This window comes from Culicoides brevitarsis, chromosome 2 (genome assembly GCF_036172545.1).
Source record: "Culicoides brevitarsis isolate CSIRO-B50_1 chromosome 2, AGI_CSIRO_Cbre_v1, whole genome shotgun sequence".
NCBI lineage: Eukaryota > Metazoa > Arthropoda > Insecta > Diptera > Ceratopogonidae > Culicoides > Culicoides brevitarsis.
Genome location: NC_087086.1, coordinates 10775057 through 10798991, shown reverse-complemented (window position 1 = coordinate 10798991; position 23935 = coordinate 10775057). Strand labels below are relative to the sequence as shown.

The 23935-nt window shown below is 34.9% G+C and overlaps 3 protein-coding genes across 3 annotated transcripts; 2 read left to right on the top strand and 1 right to left on the bottom strand.

Moving 5' to 3' along the window:
- Positions 1–1620: 1620 nt before the first annotated feature.
- On the top strand, positions 1621–8302 carry LOC134829273 (protein brunelleschi). The gene is made up of 7 exons (XM_063842290.1): positions 1621–2148; positions 2211–4902; positions 6891–7103; positions 7156–7343; positions 7411–7599; positions 7662–7869; positions 7926–8302. The coding sequence occupies exons 1-7, from the start codon at positions 1956–1958 to the stop codon at positions 8167–8169; spliced, it is 3927 nt and encodes a 1308-aa protein (XP_063698360.1). The 5' UTR covers positions 1621–1955; the 3' UTR covers positions 8170–8302.
- Positions 8303–10665: 2363 nt separating this feature from the next.
- Positions 10666–17597, bottom strand: LOC134831111 (ribonuclease 3). Its single transcript, XM_063844763.1, has 5 exons — positions 17221–17597; positions 16922–17165; positions 14599–15957; positions 11795–13227; positions 10666–11343 (listed from the first exon to the last, which is right to left on the bottom strand). The coding sequence occupies exons 1-5, from the start codon at positions 17559–17561 to the stop codon at positions 10743–10745; spliced, it is 3978 nt and encodes a 1325-aa protein (XP_063700833.1). The 5' UTR covers positions 17562–17597; the 3' UTR covers positions 10666–10742.
- Positions 17598–17714: 117 nt separating this feature from the next.
- On the top strand, positions 17715–23054 carry LOC134831914 (histone-lysine N-methyltransferase eggless). Its single transcript, XM_063845753.1, has 3 exons — positions 17715–17853; positions 17912–20025; positions 21057–23054. Exons 1-3 carry the CDS (start codon positions 17820–17822, stop codon positions 23007–23009), a joined length of 4101 nt encoding a protein of 1366 aa, XP_063701823.1. The 5' UTR covers positions 17715–17819; the 3' UTR covers positions 23010–23054.
- Positions 23055–23935: the final 881 nt, after the last annotated feature.

The window sequence follows — 23935 nt, the reverse complement described above, 5'->3', positions numbered from 1 at the left end:
ACAGCAAACCACACACATGATTCACTTAGATACCTCGAAGAGCAAAGGAATTTATGCTCACTAGCAAGGGATTTTATGCTGGCGAGGATTCTTTCTTCTGGCGAGAAATACTTTACACTTGTGAAAGATTCAAATCAGAAGATAAAAGTCTACCAAGTTGTACGAGGATATGGCAAAACTAGTACAGGCGGAGTTTTCAAAAAATTATTTAATCAGGCATTCCAGCGTTTGAAATCCACAAAAACAGCGTTTGAAATAATTTCAAAGTTATTTTTCTCGGATTTTTATAAATTAAATTTGAATTTCTCATTGAATTTTCCATGGCCATGAGGATCTATTTTCATAATATTTTGACAAATCCAACCATTTAAAAATGTTTAAAGAGTTATTCAAAGATGTTTGAAATCCACGCGGCGTTTACGAATTTTTTTTCAAACAAAATTTAATTTTAAATTTCTTCTTAACTAAAAATGTTAAACCAAAATTAGTGATTGTAAGTGTCCTTAAAGATACCAAATTTGAGTATTACATATACAGACCCCGATATTTGTTGAATTTAAAGGGACTTATTGTCCAAAAACCAGTGTTTGAAATCCACGTTTTTGGCAAAATCGTAAATTTTCTGTTCGAATTAAAATGATGATAATGCATCTTGAGACGCAAACGAATATTTTATAGTGAAAGATCTTCGCAATCTAATGATGCCTACATATTTTGTTTTTAAAATTATTTATTAAAAAGTCCAAAAAAATCATTTCGAAATTTTCGATTTTTCAAAATCTCCGTGGAATGCCTGTAATGAGTCAGAAAAATTTTCTAATTGTTTGGGAATTGATCCAATTTTTGTTACCCGTTTGGCGAAATTTTTAAGCGCAATATCATAAGACTATGTATCATAAGTTATTTAGAACAATATGGAAGCGATTCAAATAAAAACTAATATAAAACATTTGAATGGGCACAACTTCGCTTGAGAATACATAGAGTATCATTACACGGACCGCAAATTGCAAGAAATTTCCCGTATGATCCTAGATACTACAGTGAGGATGCATTAGAGACTTGACATAAACTCCATAAAAACACGGAAAATTACTTTAAGAAACCTCGATATAACGGAGTTTTTGTTATAAATGCAGATTCTTTATAAGATGAATTTGTTGAAATGAAATATAGTGACAATGACGATGATGAAAATAAACGAACATTTTTGTTTATGTGAAGAATTTAATTTTCAAAACGAACTTGTGAAAACTTGTCATTCAATTCTTATTAAAGGTAACGATTGGTAAATTTAAGATATTTAAATATGAAACTCTTTTGCAAATCTTTTGATTATTTCGGCCCTAAATTAACTCGCAAGATTCTTTACAACCTTAACTAAAAACAATCGATGAGAAAATTTTTCAAAGTCAAAAAATTTTAAAATGAGTTTCGAATTTTCATAAGTTAACCAAAGTCTGAGTTTTTTTTTATTAATTTTTAGAAAAAAATTACTCAAAATTTTCCGAATGAATATTCAGATTAAATATTTGCTTTTGACATGACTACTGAAATTGCCAAGATTTCCATTATCAATTTCATTCGTCTCCCCGAATTAGCAAATTCGTCGATTTCGAAGCAAAAAAAAATATCAACAAATCACCCAGAAACTAGAAATCTCATTAGTTGAAGCCTAAAATGACCAATTAAGAAACTGACTAGTAATAAAAGTAGCTAAATAAACCGTCAACTGAGTCACGTATCAACAATCCCACAAAGAATCCGCAGTTTTTTGTTCACATTAAAAACAATACACGTCGTCTTCGTACAAAGAGAAAGAGAAAAAAAAATTATGTTAAGGAGCAATTACTGCATTGAGTCGACAAATTCGGGTTAATTATATTTAATCAATGACAACGGAATTGACCTGCACCAATTATCGCTGACCCCCCTCCGTACAATCCGTACTCTAAATGAGATCTTCCGTCAGCTACATGCTAAGTGAGTCTGGAAGGGAGCCTGAAATGTCTCATCCAGATTACCAGCAAACGAGTCACGATCACGGGAGTTTGTTGGTTTTGACGCGCGGCATTGGCCCGAACAAGTCCAAATCGCTGCAGCGTGTCTTCGAACGGATCCAAGATGTAAATAATATTTGTGTAACAGGTAAATTTTTTGATTTTTTCCTAAAATTCATCGAATGGGCGTTTAATTTCCTGTCTTTTTAGACTCCGTTCAACAGCCTCGTGACATTTGGGTGCGCTACATCCAGGATCATCCAGTCGAAAATAACGATTGGGGCGATTTTCAGACGCACCGTCGCCTCTTGGGACTGATAACTGTGGGAAAATTCGATACTCAAGTTGAATTAAATGAACTGTGCCGTATTCATGAGTCACTAAAAGTGAAATATACCAATACTCTGTACGATTCGCGTTGCATCTTGTTCGGTCCGTCGAAGAAAGGCGTCGTGCTTGAAGAAACTTTCGACGACGATTCGCTAATTTCGGGTTCCTTGTCGCTAAATAGCGGCGATAGTGCTGACAGTGGCATCACGAACAAGCAAGACGACGCGAAATCCGCAAAGGAAAGCAATAATGGCGAGATTATCGCGGATGAGAATGACACGAGACCCCTAAAGGATCGTTTCACGACACCGTCCAACTTCAAAAGTCGCGCAATTTTCTACGAAGCTGACGATCCGTGCGACGACCTCGAAAGCAATATGCACGAATTCATAAACGGCCTTTTCTGGATACTCGAGTCGAAGCGATTGGAGAAGACACGTGAAAAAATCGATAAAATCGCCTTGTTGACGGCGCCATTCGAGATCAAAGACTTTGTAGGACTCGACATGGAAAGCAGGAACAACAAAAAACGCTGCATGGGACGCGCTTCGAAGCATTTGGGTGACTTGACGTTGCAAGCGGGACTCGTAGCGGAGAGTTTGAATCTTTTTAATGCCGCGAGCGAGACTTTACGTGCCATTGGAGACTCTTTATGGCTGGGGGCGGCATACGAAGGCATGTGTTCCGCCTCCGCCATCTTACTTTATCCAAATTTACGACATCCGAAGACGGGAAATGGCGAAATCGACGATGTTGTAAACAACAAAAGACGATTATCGAACAGAAAATCGCTTCAAATTGACCCAGAAACGCCCGGATCGGAACAAAATTCGACAACTTCTTCCGTTTCAAGCAGTTCGAGCATCACATCGTCCGTTTCGAATGGCACAGATTCATCCAGCTCCACGGAAAATGCGAATTCGAACAATCGAAACAGCGGCGAAGTGCAATATCCGTCAAGCATATTGACGCCGGATGAGTTCGTGGCACGATATCGTGATGCCATCATCAATTACAGCAAGTACAAGCACGCGGGAATCATTGAGACGGAAGCGGCTCTCAAAGCAGCTCGCATCTGCATCGAACAAAATCAAAAACTAAATGTAGCGATGTTCCTTCAAAATGTCCTGTATATCAATTTAAACATGAGCGAGCAGGAACGAGTGCGCCGTTTCGAGGTTTTGACCGAAATGTACAAAGTAATTGGCTACAATCGCAAAGCGGCATTTTGTCAACGACTCGCGGCATGGCGACATGTCGCCCAAAGCAACCCCAATCCCAATTGGAATGCGAGTTACAAACTCATGCTCGAAAGTTTTCCGGGTCACAAGTTGTCTCTGGAGCCCACGGAAGTGCTAACGAAGAATATTGGATGGCCCGTACTTCAAATTGACCTGTTGCAACAATTGGTAGGTGCCGCAAGACGTCTTGGGCAATCTGCACTTGCAACGAGACACATGACTTTTTTGCTGCAAACAATGTGGCGCCATCTAACGCCCACGGAACAACGCGAAATGGCGCTCCAGCTGCAAAATTTGAGTGCGCAATGCGAAGGTTCGCCCGTCGCGTTAAATCTGGAGAACGGAACGACAATTCCGCCAGCGAATTTAACGGATCTGCCATATTGTCATAGTTTGCAGTTGAAAGAATTGCCTCCGAGTGCGCGATCTCACAAACTGGCAATCACTAAAACGGATTTTGGGCCATTTATTTTCACGCCCATCAATTTCGGGTCGATGGATCGTCGTGCGAGAGGCAGTCGACGCGCCAATAAAAACGAACGAAACTGTTCCTTTGACTGGATTCAGCATGATTTGTGCGAAGTAACGCTGCAACTTGCGAATCCGCTGCCATTCGAGTTGCCCGTGTCCGATATGCGACTCTTGACTGACGGAATTGTCTTTGAATCCTTACCGCAAACGATTATTCTGCAACCGAATCACACGACGACTGTCACATTGCAAGGGACACCCCTGGAGGTGGGCGAATTAATTGTGCGCGGCTACAGCACTCATACGTTGGGCGTGAAATCAAATTGTGAACTGAAAGATATGCGAGATCGTCAATTTCCGCAAGAATTTGCCATAAATGTGATTCCGGCGTTGCCACGACTTCAAATTCAAACGTCAACGAGTTTGTCGCCGTCGACTTTCACGCCGAGCGCAAGTAGTTCCGATGTTGTTGCAAGCGCTTCGTTAACGATGTACAACGGGGAGACGCAAGAAATCACAGTTACGCTCAAAAATACGAGCAAAGTCCCGATCGAACATCTCGACTGCAAAATTACATCGAGTATTGAACCGACGTTGTTGAAACGGATTTTTAGCTTTTCTCCCGAGGATTTGCAAGCAAAGTTGCCATTATTGCCGGACCAAAGTGCGGAATTTGTTGTCACGGTATTTGGGGAAGCGGATTTCGTGGGACCGGTTTCGCTTCCGGCAAATTCCATGAATGACGGGCCGCAAAGTTTGCCGATTCACAGTAACACGTTGTCAGTTTTTAATTCGGATCCGAGTAGGACTAGTTCGCCCACGAGTACGCCACGGAGGACGGAATTGACATCCAGCTTTAGGTAAGTGAAGAAAGTTAATTCTAATGGATTTTTTTTTCACTTTCTTCGATTTTGTAAAAAATATGAAAAAATTTTAACATTTTTTGATTAAAAACAAAATTGTCAGTTTACCTTCAAATAATTTAAAAATTAATAGAACTTGGTTTACATTCTTACAATTTCGACCAAAAAAATTTTCACGTTACTTTTTTTTTAAATTTTAATTTTATAAAGAAAAAATTTAAAAATTGAATGTTCGAAAAAAATATTTTTTTTTTTTCAATTTTTGTTAATATAAAAATATTTAGCTAAAATGTTTTTTAAAAAATTTGGATCAACAAAAATTATTTTTTTTTAATTTTTTTGTTCTTAAATATTTAATTTTATAAAGAAAAAATTTAAAAATTGAATGTTCGAAAAAAATATTTGTTTTTTTTCAATTTTTGTTGATATAAAAATATTTAGCTAAAATGTTTTTTAAAAAATTTGGATCAACAAAAATTATTTTTTTTTTTAATTTTTATGTTCTTAAATATTTAATTTTATAAAGAAAAAGTTTAAAAATTGAATGTTCTAAAAAAATATTTTTTTTTTTTCAATTTTTGTTAATATAAAAATATTTAGCTAAAATGTTTTTTAAAAAATTTGGATCAACAAAAATTATTTTTTTTAATATTTTTTTATTTATTTTTTGTTCTTATTTTTTATTATATGCTTTTTTATTTAAATTCCAATGGTGTCTGTCTGTCATTCTGTCTTGGTGTCACGCTTTTAGTTCTCTATTTCCCACAAGATGGCGTTGTTACTTTACAGTGCATTTAGGTAGCGTGCCCATTGGTAATTCCGAGAGAGATTGTGCATTGGGGCGAGGTTTTAGAATGTGCATTGGGGCAAAGTTTTAGAATGTGCATTGGGGCAAAGTTTTAGAATGTGCATTGGGACAAGGTTTTAGAATGTGCATTGGGGCAAAGTTTTAGAATGTGCATTGGGGCAAAGTTTTAGAATGTGCATTGGGACAAGGTTTTAGAATGTGCATTGGGGCAAAGTTTTAGAATGTGCATTGGGGCAAAGTTTTAGAATGTGCATTGGGACAAAGTTTTAGAATGTGCATTGGGGCAAAATTTTAGAATGTTCAAAAGGTTTTAGAATGTGCATTACGTTTCATTGAATGTTCGAAAACTGAAATAAATGTTTTTTTTTCTCGAAACTTTGTTCTCGAAACTTCATAGAATGTTTTTGAAACTTCATTGAATGTTCAAAGAATGTTCGAGAAACTTCATAGAATCTACGAAAATTTTTTATAACCTCATAAAATTTTAAGAAAAAATTACATTTTTTGTAATAACTAAAAAGAATAAAATAAAAAATTATAAAAAAAATATTTTAAAAAGATGCTTTTTTATTTGGGGCCCTAAAAAGTTGAAAATAAATGAAAGTTTTTCAAAATTTAAGCAAAAGAAAAAAGCATGCGAGGCCAAAATAAGTGAGAATAACTTCAAATTTAGTGAAAATTTGAAATAAAATTATTTCGAATGTCTTTTTTCTTTTGCTTAAATTTTGAAAAACTCTCATTTATTTTCAACTTTTTAGGGCCCCAAATAAAAAAGCATCTTTTTAAAATATTTTTTTTATAATTTTTTATTTAATTATTTTTTTTTATTCTGAGATTTTTAAAAATTAATTTTTGATTTTGATTTTATTTCATTAATTTTTTTTTACTGAATTTATGTTATTTCTTTCTTTTGAAAAAAATAATTGACTTTGAATATTAAATTTGAAATCAATTTGTACAAAATATGAAAAAAAAACCAATTTAGTTAAAAATGTAGTCCGTTTATTAAAGTATCATAAAAATCGATCTTTTTTTTAAATTTTACTTTTTGCTCTACAATTTTTTTATTTTTAATTTTTTTTATTTGATCGAGCTAAATTACTTAAAAATTTGACGAAATATTAAAGTTTTTCAACTATTTTTAATGAAAATTTTCCTAAAATTCTATTTTTTTTAGATCAACCCACTCTGGTCAGTCATCTTTGAACACAATGAGTCTAAACACGATAACTGGAAATGTTCCGCGGCAGATTGAAGCTCAGTTACGATTCAGTTATTCGGGATCTGCAGCATTAAAAGCCGGTTTTTGCAGAGAATGTTCAACAAATCTTCATCTAGAGCTGATCCCAAGTGCGCAAATCTCAAATTGGGATGTTCTTCCAGCAGAAACGTAAGAATTTTCCAAGAAAATTGAACTTTTTAACATAATTTTGCCTTTTTAGTGGTTCTCAATTCTACTTGGTGCTTGACGTTACGAACTTGACGGTGCAGGAAATGACCCTAAATTACACCGATAACAAGACCATTTTGATTGAAGCGAAGGAAAGTTGTCGAGTTCCGGTGCCTGTTGAGCGATGTGACCTGGAAAAGATTCTTGCCGAGCACAAGGAACAAAATGAAGAGAGAATTAGTGAGTTTTTTGCATTAAAATTAAATTTTGAAATTTTTAATTAATTTTTTTTTTGTTAAAATTGCAGCACAAATGATGCAAAATGGTCTTTCTGAAGTAGATTTGCCGGAAAAATTGTGCGCGACTCATATTTCTAACGCGGTGAACCTTAAATGGACCTTATCGGGTGCCGATGTGACTGGAGTGGCAACGTTAAAAGGCATTTCTTTGTCACATCACATGCTGGATTTAATTACTTTAGCTCCTCTTCAATGGGGTAAGTGCTTAAAACAGGAATTTTTATTAACATTTCTTTAATTTTTGTTTTTTAAATCGCAGATGTGTCAATTAACAATCAATCTGTGGCACCACAAAACGAAGTAACGTGCGTTGTAGGTCAATCCGTGCCACTTGCCATCCAAATTTGCAATGTCTCGTCAAGTACGTTGGAACAACTGACTCTCTCCATACAATTTTTCCAGGATTATCAGAATAACATGCAAAATTATCGACTGGAAACGAGAGTTATTATGTCTGGACCTAACTTGTAAGTTGCAATTCTCCTGAAAAAATCATAATTTTTATGAAAAAATATTTTTTTAGCATCGAAATTCCCCATTTACAACAAAATTCAAAGGCATCGTACGAGTGCTCCCTAATTTTCTTTACGCCAGGACGATTTAAGGCAGACATTCAATGTCGTTCGGCTTCGTCTACCTCTGCATCTCATACCGCAGTGCCTCTTATCATGGGAGCGTTTGCGGCAAATAATTCAGCAAGTAACTCAGCAACGCATGTTTGGCGATTCATACCAAATATTGAAGTCACAGTAGTTCTCGAACAATAAGCTTTTCTTCTCTTATGAATTATCTGTTATTAATTAATTATTACAACTATTTATGTACTTTTTTTTTTAATATTTTGCAATTTTTTTTTTCGGACACTTATTAAGGGAGACAACACTTAAAAAAAACGGAAAAGATCGAAATAAATAAAGAAAATATTAATATTGTTAAAAATCAATTCAGGCTCGATAAATATTTATTTATTTAATAAAATATTGGTAAGGCTATTGCAAAAAGTTTCACTTTATTCGAAATGTTAATTTTGTGGCATATTTATTCAATTTTAGCTTCATCAAAATGAGAAAAAACAACGGTTTTTGAGAAACAACCGTTATGCATATTTTTTTTTCTTTCAAAAATCGATGAAAAATCGTTGTTTTTTTTATTTCTTCAAAGATATGCATCTTTAGAATGCATATTTATTAACTTTTATTCTTGAAACCCATCAAAAGTTGGTTGAAAATTGACTTGAGAAAAAACAACGGTTTTTGCTCCTCATATGAAAAAATCGTTGTTTTTTTTATTTCATCAAAAATCGACCAGATATGCATGGAAATCATCTTTAGAATGCATAATTATTCAATTTTAGCTTTGAAACCCATCAAAAGTTGGTTGAAAATTGACTTGAGAAAAAACAACGGTTTTTGCTCCTCATATGATAAAATCGTTGTTTTTTTTATTTCTTCAAAAATCGACCAGATATGCATGGAAATTATCTTTAGAATGCATATTTATTAAATTTTAGCTTTGAAATCCATCAAATATGGGTTAAAAATTGACTTGAGAAAAAACAACGGTTTTTGCTCCTCATATGATAAAATCGTTGTTTTTTTTATTTCTTCAAAAATTGACCAGATATGCATGGAAATCATCTTTAGAATGCATAATTATTAAATTTTAGCTTTGAAACCCATCAAAAGTTGGTTGAAAATTGACTTGAGAAAAAAACAACGGTTTTTGCTCCTCATATGAAAAATCGTTGTTTTTTTTTATTTCTTCAAAAATTGACCAGATATGCATGGAAATCATCTTTAGAATGCATAATTATTCAATTTTAGCTTTGAAATCCATCAAAAGTTGGTTGAAAAGTGACTTGAGAAAAAACAACGGTTTTTGCTCCTCATATGAAAAATCGTTGTTTTTTTTATTTCTTCAAAAATTGACCAGATATGCATGGAAATCATCTTTAGAATGCATAATTATTCAATTTTAGCTTTGAAATCCATCAAAAGTTGGTTGAAAAGTGACTTGAGAAAAAACAACGGTTTTTGCTCCTCATATGAAAAATCGTTGTTTTTTTTATTTCTTCAAAAATTGACCAGATATGCATGGAAATCATCTTTAGAATGCATAATTATTCAATTTTAGCTTTGAAACCCATCAAAAGTTGGTTGAAAATTGACTTGAGAAAAAACAACGGTTTTTGCTCCTCATATGAAAAATCGTTGTTTTTTTATTTCTTCAAAGATTGACCAGATATGCATGGAAATCATCTTTAGAATGCATAATTATTCAATTTTAGCTTTGAAACCCATCAAAAGTTGGTTGAAAATTGACTTGAGAAAAAAACAACGGTTTTTGCTCCTCATATGAAAAATCGTTGTTTTTTTTATTTCTTCAAAAATTGACCAGATATGCATGGAAATCATCTTTAGAATGCATAATTATTCAATTTTAGCTTTGAAATCCATCAAAAGTTGGTTGAAAATTGACTTGATAAAAATCGTTGTTTTTTTTACGCATGGAAATTTTTGCTCCTCATTTGCTTTGAAATCCATCAAAAGTTGGTTGAAAATTGACTTAAAATCATTGTGACGTTTTTTTTTATTTCTTCAAAAATTGACCAGATATGCATGGAAATCATCTTTAGAATGCATAATTATTAAATTTTAGCTTTGAAATCCATCAAAAGTTGGTTGAAAATTGACTTGAGAAAAAAAGTAAGATTTTTGATCCTCATATGATAAAATCGTACTTTTTTTTATTTGATCAAAAATCGATCAGATATCAATGGAAATCATCTTTAGAATGAATAATTATTCAATTTTAGCTTTGAAACCCATCAAAAGTTGGTTGAAAATTGACTTGAGAAAAAAAGTACGATTTTTGCTCCTCATATGATAAAATCGTACTTTTTTTTATTTTCAAAAATCGATCATAAATGAAAATCAACTTTAGAATGAATATTTATTAACTTTTATGAAACCCATCATGAAAAAAAAATCATATGATAAAATCGTACTTTTTTTTAGAATGATCAGATATCAATGAAAATCAACTTTAGAATGAATATTTATTAACTTTTAGCTTTGAAACCCATCAAAAGTTGGTTGAAAATTGACTTGAGAAAAAACAACGGTTTTTGCTCCTCATATGATAAAATCGTTGTTTTTTTATTTCATCAAAAATCGATCAGATATCAATGAAAATCAACTTTAGAATGAATATTTATTAACTTTTAGCTTTGAAACCCATCAAAAGTTTGTTAAAACTTCACTTTTTATTTTTACTCTCTTTCACTCTCAATTTTAAGACTAAAATTGCTTTTATTGATCTACTAAATGTTAGTTATTCACTAAAAAATTTCTCCCGACTCCGCATCTGAGGACAATTCTTCCGTGCCTTCAACTTTTCCAATTGCCACATTGCTCGTGCTGTCATTCAATTCACACAAATCCTTTTCCATTTGCTTTATGTCGCTCTTCTTGATGGACATGTCGTCGTCATCGTCTGCTGATGGCAAACTATTGTCCGACAACGAGCTGTAACTCTCCATTTTGTGCGAGTCGGAGGGCGCATTTGGTGGCGTGACACGAATTTTTGGCGATCTTATTCGACGTTTTTTGCGTTTGCTCCGTTTTTTCACTGATTTCACCGACGAGGCGTCAGATTTTTCACTTTTGTCACTGTCATCGGAGGAAGTTTGAGCACGTTTGCGATATTGCATGGGAAGTTTGCTGGATTCGTCATTTGATGAATTGTCCCGATGATCTTTTTTGTCTTCTTTCGTGTCATTTTCGATCGGGACTTTTTGCTTCCTCATGCTTCGTGCAATGACACGTTTTTGATGATCCAGTTGCGGGAAGAGACCTTTGGAGTCTTCAAGTGCTTGTTTAGCGGCATTCATCTCAGCTTGTTGGATACTGTGGCCCGTAGCGGATGCCAAACGTTTTCCCCTAAAAATGGTAAAATTTTGAAATTGAAAAATTAAATTTAAAAAAAAATATAAATTTAAAAAAAAAATATTTTTAGATAAAAAAAAAAAATTAAATGAAAATGAATTATTTTTTTAAGAACATTTTTATGAATTTTAAAAATTTATTTTAAGGATTTTTTTTTTAATTTAATTATTTTTGAGTATAATATTATTTTTTTTTTTTTTTATATAAAAAAAATAAATAAATTCAAAAATTAATAAAATTTTTTCTCTAAATTTATTTAATTTTTTTTTTAAACTTTTATTGAGATTTACTGATTAAAAATTTAAAAAAATAAGTTCAGTAATTTAAAGAGATTACGTCTCTCAATTTAAAAAAAAATGAAAATTAAAAAAATTGAAAATTTAAAAAAAAAAATTAAAAATAGGCTATAAAACGGCATTTTTACATTTTTTAAAAATTAAATTACCTGAAATAAACCGCCACAGTGTAAACTCGGGTATTCGTAGGTCCACTACATTCCGTCACCTTATAAACGGGAATATCTGGCTCGCCTCCATCCATTGTGCGAAGCGTCAAACAGCATTGTTGCAACTTTGATTTCGGATCGTTCCAGTCTTGGTTCATAATAAAGTCCTGCAATCGCGGAAACAGGCACACATGACAAAAAGTCTCACAGTACTCGAGATCCTTATCAACATAAAGTGCTCCCAAAAAGGCTTCCAGCAAATCCGCGCGATCTTTCGTCTTGAGATCCGCTTTCGGGTTCGAATAAACGGCATATTGGGTCATTCCGAGATCGTCACAGACGACCGCTTGCGTCTTGTTATTGACCAAACTGCTGCGCAACAACGACAAATGTCCCTCATGATGCTCCGGAAAATGCCGATACAGATATTCCGAGCAAATTAATTGCAAAACTGTGTCGCCGAGGAACTCCAGACGCTGATTCGAGCCCAATGTCAAGTGAGTGTAGCCGATACTGCGATCCGTGAAAGCTCGTGCCAACAATCGAATGTGTCTGAATTGAATTCCGATTGAATCTTCGAATTTCGTGAGGTTTTTCAACATTTCATAGGACTCTATCCACTGTCGATCGCCCAGCGGTTCTTGTTCCTGCAACGGATGCGGCGGATAATTCTCCCACGTGGCTCGTAATTCGTCATTTTCCATAAAAAGAGCGAACGAAAAGACCTTATCGGCGACTTTAATGCCGCCATCGAGCAACAAAGCGCCCATTAGAGCTTCGAAACAATTCGCCATCGCATGTCGCAACTCCAGTTCGTGACACAAATCCGATCCGTGTGCATACAACATGTACTCCTCGAGATGCAGTTTTTTCGCCAGCACCGCCAAATGCTGATTTTGCACAATTGCCGCACGATAAGTCGCCAAACCGCCTTCCTCCAAATCCGGGAACATGTGAAACAGATGAATTGACGTCAAAAATTCCACAACTGCATCCCCGAGAAATTCCAGACGTTCGTTGTGCGTGATATTGCTGTCAGTTTCGTATTCCTTGCCGAAGCGCGACATGATATTGATGAGAGTGTTGATGCCGCGTTTTCGCGTGTTCATGTAATGGATTTTGCGATCGCCGTATTCGGGTTGACGGATGCCGCAGTTGGTGAGACTGTTGCGTGCGTGATCGGGATTTGTGCCGAAATTTTCCTTGTATGACGGGTGTGTGAGAGCCAGCTGGAGAAGGTAGCGATTTTTGAATTTGTATCCGATGGACTCCTCGAGAATGTTCAGAGATCGATGGAAACGCAAATGACCAGAGAGAACAGGCACCAGCATCGCATGTTGCACCATGTCACACATAATTCCCGTGCGATAGAAGCCTTTTGATGTCACAACGACCGTTATATTGCGTTTCATCCTTCCTTGGGTTCGCATTTCCTGTAATTAAATAATTTACGGTAAATTTATATATAAATTAAAAATTTAAAAAAATAAAAAAAAAATTTGAAGAAAATAAAAAAAAAATTAAATTTTTTTTTAGAGAAAATTTTTGGACAATTTTTTTTGGCATGATTTTTATGTGAAAAAGTATTTCGAACAAAAATCAAGAACAAAATCCAAAATTTTTAATTTAAAAAAAAAATTTTTCAAAATATTTTTTTATAATTTTTGATCGCCGATTATTTAATTATTTTTGTTGTTTTTTAATTTTAGACTTTCAAATTTATAAGTGATTTCAGACCATATCATCTTAAAAATAAACATTTTGAAAAAGTAATTTTATAAATATTATTTTTATAGAAGAAAATTTATATTATTAAAATACGATTACAATACGATGAAAAAAATTCTCAAAGTTAAAAAAAAATATTTTTTTTTTTAAATTAGGCCGCTCCAAATGAAACTCAATACTTTTGTCCGATGCCCCATTTTGAATTCGAAAATCCATAAAAAATCATAAAAATTAAAAATTTCATAATTTTTTTAAGAAAATTTTTCAATTTTTAGTAATTTTTGTATTGAAAATCGTATTTCGACATTCAATTTTCTTTAAAAAATAATTTCATGAAAATTAAAGAATATTTTTTATCAAAAAAAAAAAATTGACAGTTATTTTTATGATATTCATTTTTTTTTCAATTTTAATTAATTTTTTTTTAGTTTCATTTGGAGCGGCCTAAAAAAATAAATAAAATTTTTTTTTTTTAAATTTAAATTTTTTTTTAGAGAAAAAAATTGGAAAATTCTTAATTTTTAAATTTAAAAGCATTTTAAAAAATCATATTTTTTGGACACATTTTTTGGCATGATTTTTATGTGAAAAAGTATTTCGAACGAAAATTAAGAATTAAATCCAAAGTTTTTAAATTTAAAAAAATAAAACAAAAAAAAATTCAAAATAATTTTTTAATAGTTTTTGACCGTCGATAACCTATTTAATTATTTTTGTAGTTTTTTAATTTGAGATTTTCAAATTTATAAGAGATTTCAGACCATATCAACTTTAAAAATAAAAATTTGATAAAATTTTAAAAAAGTAATTTTATGAAAAATATTTTTAGAGAAGAAAATTTATATTTAAATACGATTTTCAGTAAAAAAAATTCTAAAAATAAAAAAAAAAAATTTTTTTTTTTTGAAAAATTTTCAGCAAATATTTTTTGAAATAGGGCATATTTATTTTTCGACTTTTGAAACGGAATTTTTGGAGCGGCCTTAAAAAAAATTAAAAATTAGAATACTTTCTTTTTGCTTCAAAAAATTGTCTCAAAATTTTTAAAAATATTTGAAATTAAAAATAAAAATTACCTGCAATTTATTCTCCTTCGCCTCCAATTTTCTCTTATCCTCAAAGCTTGGCTTCGACATGTTCGCAATCAAATGTCTAAATTTCACATACTCCCGCCACGCTTTCTGATATTCCGTGTTTCCCGCGTAACTGAGTTGCGGTGGTCTAATCCCGAAATGCACAACCACCGGAAACGGAACCCCATCATCGGATTTCGCAACTTCCGGCAAATCGGAGACATTTCGATCAATTTGATCGACACGAATACTGCAAGGGCGCATCCCGGGACGCGTAACAACCATTCCTTTCACGTAATCAACATAATCCTGCCATTCGTGCTGATTCAAGTTGTTCATGTCGTTGAGAGTGGCGTGATCGATGAGAGGCGTCGCCGAGTCGAGTAAATATCGCATAACTTCACTCATGGCGAGAATTTCTTTGCCGTTGTCGGGCAAATCTCTCACGTAACGCGGCAAAAAATGGTAAGCAGGACACGAATTCTCCGGCGTGGCACTTGATGGCATCAGAGAAAAGTCAACGAGCTCCAATAATTCCTGGAAAACGTAATCGGCGAAGAGATCCAGTTGGCGAATCGTGAAATTTTCCGGCATTTGTTCTTCCACGTACAAAATTGTGTATTCGATGTTGAAACGGATGACCTTGCAAGTAGGCAACTCGTCAATTGGCTCGTGAGACAACAAGGAAAATCCTTCAAATAAAAATTCGTGCATGTCGTACTTGATAATTGTCGGCGTTTTGGTCAGAAAATTCGTGGGAGGACTAATTGTGATGCGATAATGATGCAATTTGTGTGCGTTATTGGAATTGGGATCGCATTTCGGGTAACTAACTTCCCCCGGATAAATTCCGTGACGGATTCCGGTGCGACGTGACTTGGCGCTGCAACGACAAAGCGGTCCATCGTTCATTTCCAACGGCTCGTTATGCCACAAATCTGGATGCAGGCGGTAGGGATGTTGAATTTTACGCGAAAGTTCCTCCATCGTGCAATCATCTTCGATTTCGTCGATGTCACTGTCGCTGTCATCGGACGACGAGCATTTTTCGGATTTGTGACGACAAACTTTTATGACACGTTTGCGGGGTTGCGGCACATATGGCTCCATTTTTTCGCGCGCTTTGGCACTGCGTTTGCTCAGCTCTTCTTCGAAAAGGTCGCAAAGGGCTTCGAGGCGCGGCGTGGCGGTGACTTCTTTGTCGTTGACGCGTTTGTAGTAGACGTCGGCGGGAGAGGAGCGAATCCACGTTTCTTTGGCGTTCGTGATTTGGGAGAGTTCGCTCAATTTTCGTGTGATGTCGTCTTCCGTTTCGCAGAAATTTTTGCGCCAGTTGGCGAGGATGCGATCGCGTTCTGTTTGCTGTTTGAAATGAAAAAAAAAATGATAAATTTTCAAGAAAATAAAATTTAAAAATTAAAAAAATGTGGAAATTAGAAAAAAAAATTCTTCAATTTAAATGTGGAGATTAAATAAAATTTATTTAATTAAAATGTGAAAATTAAACGAAATTAATTTAATTAAAATGTGAAAATTAAATAAAATTTCTACAATTAAAATGTGGAAATTAAACAAAATTTCTTCAATTAAAATGTGGAAAATAAATAAAATTTATTTAATAAAAATGTGGAAATTAAATAAAATTTTTTTAATTAAAATGTGAAAACTAAACAAAATTAATTTAATTAAAATGTGAAAATTAAATAAAATTTCTACAATTAAAATGTGAAAATTAAACAAAATTTCTTCAATTAAAATGTGAAAAATAAATAAAATTTATTTAATAAAAATGCGGAAATTAAACAAAATTTATTTAATAAAAATGTGAAAATTAATCAAAATTTCTTCAATTAAAATGTGGAAAATAAATAAAATTTATTTAAGTAAAAAGTGAAAACTTAACAAAATTTATTTAATTAAATTTGGAAAATGAACAAAATTTCTTTAATTAAAATGTGGAAAATAAATGAAATTCATTTAATAAAAATGAGTAAATTAAACAAAATTTCTTCAATAAAAATTTTAAAATTAAACAAAATTTCTTCAATTAAAATGTGGAAAACAAATAAAATTCATTTAATAAAAATATGGAAATTGAACAAAATTTTTTTAATTTAAATTTGGAAATTAAACAAAATTTCTTCAATTAAAATGTGGAAATTAAATAAAATTTATTTCTTTTAAATCTTTTAAAAAATTATCAAAAAATAATTAGAAATTTTTAACGAAATTTTAAGTTTTAAAAAAATCTATCCCACGTTTTTAATGAACAAAAATTTTGAAATAATTTTTTTATCAACCAAAATCGTTGAAAAACAATACTTACTGGTTTATTTTCCGATGATTTTCCTGAACTACTGACAATGGAAGCACCCCTCGAACGATCCCGATGCCTGTAAGAATCATCTCTAACATCTTTTGACCTCGAAGATGAAGATTCTCTGTCTCTTCTGGAGTCTCGGTCACGATACGAGGAAGATCTCGGGGAATGTCGACTTCGATCAGTCGAATATCTTGAATCTCTGTACCCGTCATCTCGATGTGAGCGTGATCGACTGTCTCTTTCGTACCTAAAAAATTAATTTTTATCATTTTTTGCTTGAAAATTTCTTAAAAATTACTCACGATGGCTTGTGACTTCTAGATTGCGAACGATAATCGCGACTATGACTCTCCCGATCTCTCCTATAGTCTCGCTCCGGGCGATCTGATCGTCCTCTGTCGTGATACGGAACACTTTGTGGCAGCTGTGACGTTCCTGGCGGCGGCGGCGGAGGAATTTGGTAGTCTGTGGGAGCGTAATACGGTTCTGGATAGCCCATGTTATACGGTGCCGGAGCATATCCTGGGTAGCTTTGATACGAATAATACGGATTTTGTGCGTAATCTGTCGCCTGCGCTGGATCGACGTGCGGCACAGACGGAAATCCGGGCGGCGGTTTACTAAAATCCCACGGAAAACTCATCTTTTTCGCGGATTTCGGGGACGACACAGACACAGAATTTTTTGCCGATTTTGAGTTTGACGTTTCCCCCGGTTTGGTGTTTGTAAACAAATAAACGTCAAAAAAGCGCGATATTGGGCTCCCACAAAAAAATCGCAATTCTCTGTATTTTATGGAAAAATAACTAAAAATCCGAAATTTTATCGTAAAATCGCATAGTTATAGATAAATTTAGCAAATTAGGCAGCAAAAGAAGCATTTATTCATCGAGGAGCCATCATGGAGGACGAAAATTCGCAAAAGACAGATTCCGGTTTGTTGTGCTTTGCTAAAAATCCAAACATTTTTTCTCATTAATGCGCCAATTTCAGGTCAAAACGAGACAATTTCCGAGAAAAAGGAGGAAAATCCCGAAATAGAAAGCGAATTTGACGTCAACGAGCTCAGTGGCGGCGATTATTTGGTACTTGACGAGATAACCGGCAGCCAGGATCCTCCAAACGCGACTGAAAAGGAGCAAGAATCGATGGAAGTGATAGATTTGGAGAGTTCAATCAATACATCGGCGGAAGAAGAGAAGTTATTGGACAACACTGAGCCAATTCCAGCAGAACTTTCACCAATAAAGCCAGAAAATCTGGAAATTGAGGAAAAAGAGGCAGAAAGCATGACAATAGAGGACGCTTCGGTACCCATTTTGTCAGAATTAAACAATTCTGAGCCCGAATTGATAGAAATTGCAAAACCTGAAGCTGAAAATGATGTTGAAACAGCTGCAACGGAGGATATGTCAGACATTTTTCCCGAAAAAGAGCCAGAATTGGTCGAAAAAGAGGAAGAAATGGACGAAAAAGAGTCCGAAATCATGACAATCGACGATGATGACCTCGAACCACTGCAACTTTCTCCGGATGAGGCAGAAAAGGAGCCAGAAACGCCAACTACGCTCATTGACGAGTCACTTACGATCGAAGAATCGAAAATGGAAACGAGTGAAGTTGAAATTAATCCATCTGAAGACACTCCAATAGTCGAAAATGCCGAAAAAGACAAAGAAATTCCATCAGAAACGACAGAAAATGAAGCAATTACTATCGAAACGCCGTCTGAAGTGTCATTTACGGAACCCACAGTCCCCGCCACAGAGCCAATGGAAACAGAAGAAAATAGTTTCAGCACAAATTTGACGTCTCAAATCCTGGCTGCACTTGAAAAAGCCAAGAAACAAGACGAAACTTCCACGGAAACTCCAAAAACGGCGACAAATGAAGTTGTTGAGCTCTTGGATGATGACGAAGATGCCCCGCCGCCAGCTCCGGAGAACGCTGAAACGGAAGAAACGACAAAAGAGGCGGAAGAAGTTAAGCCAGCTCGCGATCACGAATGCGTAAATCCCAATTGTGATCGGCGTTCGAACGAATTTCAGCGTGCCCGTAAGGTGATTGTTAATTATTTCCGACAAAATAGTGAGAAACTGAAAAAGAAGCAATTTGTGTGCGCATCCTGTTACGATTTCGCTGTCGAAAAGTATCGCGGATACACGGAAACGCTCCTGGAACAACAGCCGCTGCTGCTGATGGAAATGCCAAAGCACGAGGAAGTCGTTGAGCTGCTGAGTGACGGCGAAGACGACAGCAATGACGAAAATTCATCCGACGAGGAACCCCTTCCGCAGGAAACGCTCGACTTGCTGAGCTCCGAACTGGAAAAAACGCTCTCTGACGTCCTCGAAAAGGTCAAAGCCTCGCAACAAATCGACTGGTCGGTGCAAATAATGCGCGCCCAAGTGGAAAACAATCAAAAAATCGTCGAGGAGAATGACAAGTTGATACAAGCGCTCGAGCAACAGGCGACGACAATGTACCGCAAGCTGTATGCCGTGAACGAGGTGCAGTATCACAACGTGCCCGCACTGGAAATCATGTCAACCAATGACGGGCGCATGTATACGGAAAAAAATCATCTTCCTTTGCCGGGACCGACATTCCGACCACCCATCACACTGTCATCCGTTTATTATGCCGTCAAACAACGTCTCCTTTCGACGTGGTGTCAATGCAAAGTACTCGATGTCATCGAAGACGCCTCAAAAGCGCATCATTTTCGCGTGCAGTTCATCGATAGCAAGGTGAATAACGTTCGTGTTGTCTCGCCGAAGCAAATTGCTTACAGTCATCCACCGACGACGCGATTATCTGTGGGCGAGCGAGTCATTGCGCACTTTAACATGAATCCGAGTGCGAAACCCATGGGCGGCGGCACGCATCAGAGTCACTTTTATCCGGGAATTATTGCGGAACCGCTGCAACCGTACAACATGTTTAGATATTTGATCTTTTTCGACGATGGATATGCGCAGTACGTGACGCCGCAAGACGTGAGATTGGTCTACGATGTGTCGGAGACGGTGTGGGAAGATGTACATCCGCATTCGAAGGAATTTATTCAAAACTATTTGCAGACCTATAAGAAAGAGAGACCTATGGTAAGAATTTTTTGGTGCTATTTTCAAGTAAAAAATCAAAGGAAAATTCAAAAATTTACCTGAAAAATCCTTAAAGAACTTAAAAACCTTCAAAAATTTAAAATATCCTTCGAAAATTTTAAATTTTTTCGAAATAGCAAAAAAAATAATATTTTCGAAAATGATCTAGATTTTTTTCAAATTTTCGAAAATCTTCAAAGAATTTTTTTAACTTACGAGCTTAGGAAATTTTAAAATTTTAAAAAAAATGTTTCAAATTTTTTAAAAAATTTCTCAATAGTTCGGAAAAATATTTGAAAAACTTTAAAAATCGAAAATTTTCAATAAATTTTCAAAAGATTTTCGAAAAACTGTTTCAAGTTTAGAATTTTCGAAAATTCTTTTAATAAAATCTCCAATTAACAAAAAATGCAAAGTTTGATTGAATTTTCGAAAAAAATTTCTAAAAGATCTTAAATTTTGGAAAATTATTTAATGAATAGGTAATAAAAAGATAGTTTTCAAATTTTCGAAAATGTTCGAAAAAATTATTAAACTTAATAAAGGTATTTCATTGAAACTCTTAAATTAAAAAAAAAAATGTTCAAGATTTTTCTCAAATTTTTGAAAACACCTAATTTATGGAAAATTTTTTTTTACAAAATAATTGATGTTTAAGAAAAATGGTTTGGATTTTCGAAAAAATGTGTTAAAAATTATCAAAAAATTACTCAAAAAATTTTTATGAATTCTCGGAAATTATTAAATTTTCGAAGAAACATTTCAGGTTTTCAAAAATTTTCAAGCAATTTTTCTTTCGTAAAAATCGTTGTAGAAATGTTTTAAATTTTCGAAAAAATATTTCAAATTTTCGAAATTTCGAATTTTTTATCCCAACCGCTTTTAAAATAATTAAATCTTGTCTAAAAGATTTCTAAAAAATAAAAAATTTGTTAAAATTTTTTTCGAAAAATATTTCAACAATTCAATTTTTTGCTAAATCCTTGAAAATCAAATAAAATAATAATTTTGTTTTTTCATTAAATTTTCAGGTCCAAGCCAAACCGAATCAAAAAATCAACACGGAATTCAAGGGCAAATGGGAATACGCCAAAGTCCTCGAAGTCGATGCCAGTCTCATTCGCGTTTACTTTCACGATGCCAAGAAAACGGAATGGATTTATCGTGGCTCGACGCGTTTAGCGCCGTTATTCAAGCAACGCGAATCCGCGACAAAGAAACGTTCGCACGACCCTTCCATCGAGTACGTTTCCATGAACGAATCGAACGACGCTTCCGCTCGTCGTCCTGCGCCTCCCCCCTCCGACGGATCTGAGCCTCCCGTAAAACGAGCTGTTGCCCGCAAGAGCTCCGCCGCTCGCCCGCCCTCCAACACCGTCACACGTACCGAACAGCAAATCCAGCAGCTGCAAAAGCAACGCCAGGAACAACGAAACATCAAATTTATGAACTCGAATACGATCATTTTGGACGACGATGCCGAGGAAAAGGGACGTGTCGTGTACTTTGCCGTGAATAAAAATTTCGAAAAGCAACCGTTTCGACCGCACACGTGTTCGCCCGATTGTCTGTTGAAGGTTTCGCATAACATGATGAAATACAGTCCGACAGCAAAACCGCTGATTTGCGCTTGGGACCGCCAACTAGTCAAGCAAAAGTTGAAACGAACTGTTATGTATACAGCGCCATGCGGGCGTCGATTGCGGAACATCAACGAAGTCTATCAATATTTGAAGATGACAAAATGTCGGCTTGGCATCGAGTGTTTTGACTTTGATGAGAAATTGCATTGTTTGGCTGAATATCAAACGAACAAGAAATTTTATTACAATCCGGATATCAGTGAAGGGCGTGAAGGCATGCCAATTCCGTGTGTCAACAGTTATGACGAGACAAAACCGCCTCCGTGCGAATATTCTGCCAACCGGATTCCGACAGAAGGCGTCAACTTGAACACCGACCCGGAGTTTATGTGCGGTTGTGATTGCACGAACGACTGTATCGACAAGGAAAAGTGCGCCTGTCAGAATCTCACACTCGCTGGAGCCCGTTGGAGCAATCCGACGACGCCAATTGAACAAGTGGGCTACCAGTACAAACGTCTGTACGAACAAATTGCCGCCGGCATCTACGAATGCAACCCGAATTGCAAGTGCAGCAAAAAAACGTGTCTCAATCGTGTGGTCCAGCATCCCATTCAGAACCGCATCGAGTTGTTTAAGACTTTCAACATGGGTTGGGGCCTTCGTGCTACCACAGACATTCCCAAGGGGACTTTTATCTGCATCTACGCCGGTTATTTGCTCACCGACGAAAAAGCCAACACCGATAACGGCGACGAATATTTCGCCGATTTGGATTATATCGAACTCGTGGAGCAGCTAAAGAACGGCTATGAATCTGACGCACCTGAAATGACAGATCCCGAATCCGATTACGACCCCAATGAGGATTCCATGGATGGCGATCGCGATTTTAGACCGTCGAATGGCGTTTCTTCGGGTAATACGCGATCCGTGCGCAGTACTCGCAGCTCTAAAAATGTCGATCAACTCATGGAACGAGCAAAGGTCAAAGATAATAGTAAACCTGCATCACGTTCTGGGTCTGATGACGAAGATTCGCGTGAGAAAATCAGTCTCATGCCGAACAGTGATCCGGATGCGGAAGAAAATGTCAACTCGAAGTACACGTCGCTGCGGAAGTTGTACGGCAAAAATGAGTCCGTTTACGTGATGGATGCCAAAATCTGCGGAAACATTGGGAGATATTTCAATCACAGCTGCGATCCGAACATGTTTGTGCAGAACGTTTTTGTGGATACGCACGATTTGCGGTTTCCCTGGGTGGCGTTCTTCTCGTCGCGCTACATAAAAGCAGGAACGGAGCTCACGTGGGACTACAACTACGAGGTTGGCAGCATCGACGGCAAAATTCTCTACTGCGAATGCGGTTCCGCCAAATGTCGCATTCGACTCTTGTAAATCGTAAGGAAAAATTTTAAATGTGTACTGGAAGTAAATTTAATCACTGATCAATAAATTTTAGTTTTAAATGAATTCAAACCGAAAGTGTTTTTTTCTTAATTTATTTTTTTTATTCAATTCCTTATATTCAATTTTATTCAACCCCAATATACTCAATTATTTTTTTTTTTTAATTTTTTTTTTGTTAAAAAAATATTTTAATAATTTTTTTTAAATTTATTTGGCTCATCCAAAAGACATCCAAAGGCATTTTTCATAACTTTTGTTCAATTTCAAGCCTAAAAATCAAAGGCAATCAATTTCAAGCTTTCAAATAAAAAAAATTACGTATTTTTACGTATTTTTTTATTTTTTGATATTCAAGCTTAAGAACCATCAAAAGACATCCAAGCCACTTTTCCATAACTTTTGATCAATTTCAAGCTTAAAAAGTATCAAATGGGCTTTCAAAATAAAAATTACATTTTTTATTTGTCAATATTCAAGCTTAAGAACCACGTATTTTCATAACTTTTGTTCAATTTCAAGCTTAAAAATTATCAAATGGGCTCTCAAAATGAAAATTACGTATTTTTTACGTATTTTTTACGTATTTTTTATTTTTCAAGCTTGAGAACCATCCAAAATACATCCAAAGCAAAGTTACGTAATTTTTGATCGATTTCAAGCTCAAAAATCATCAAATATGCTTTCAAAATGAAAATTACGTATTTTTTATTTGTCAATATTCAAGCTTAAGAACCATCCAAAAGACATCCAAAGGCATTTTTCATAACTTTTGTTCAATTTCAAGCTTAAAAATCATCAAATATGCTTTCAAAGTGAAAATTACGTATTTTTTATTTTTATTTTTTCAATATTCAAGCTTAAGAACCATCCAAAAGACATCCAAAGGCATTTTTCATAACTTTTGTTCAATTTCA

Excerpts from the sequence above, each read along its gene's own strand:
- LOC134831914 (XM_063845753.1), top strand. The coding sequence starts at position 17,820 with ATGGAGGACGAAAATTCGCAAAAGACAGATTCCG. Across the intron at positions 17,854-17,911 it reads TTCGCAAAAGACAGATTCCG|GTCAAAACGAGACAATTTCC; the intron begins GTTTGTTGTGCT and ends CGCCAATTTCAG. Across the intron at positions 20,026-21,056 it reads ATAAGAAAGAGAGACCTATG|GTCCAAGCCAAACCGAATCA; the intron begins GTAAGAATTTTT and ends TTAAATTTTCAG.
- LOC134829273 (XM_063842290.1), top strand. The coding sequence starts at position 1,956 with ATGAGATCTTCCGTCAGCTACATGCTAAGTGAGTCTGGAAGGGAGCCT. Across the intron at positions 7,344-7,410 it reads ACAAAATGAAGAGAGAATTA|CACAAATGATGCAAAATGGT; the intron begins GTGAGTTTTTTG and ends TTAAAATTGCAG. Across the intron at positions 7,870-7,925 it reads ATTATGTCTGGACCTAACTT|CATCGAAATTCCCCATTTAC; the intron begins GTAAGTTGCAAT and ends ATATTTTTTTAG.
- LOC134831111 (XM_063844763.1), bottom strand. The coding sequence starts at position 17,561 with ATGAGTTTTCCGTGGGATTTTAGTAAACCGCCGCCCGGATTTCCGTCT. Across the intron at positions 17,166-17,220 it reads TCTAGAAGTCACAAGCCATC|GTACGAAAGAGACAGTCGAT; the intron begins GTGAGTAATTTT and ends TTAATTTTTTAG. Across the intron at positions 13,228-14,598 it reads CGAAGGAGAATAAATTGCAG|GAAATGCGAACCCAAGGAAG; the intron begins GTAATTTTTATT and ends ATTTAATTACAG.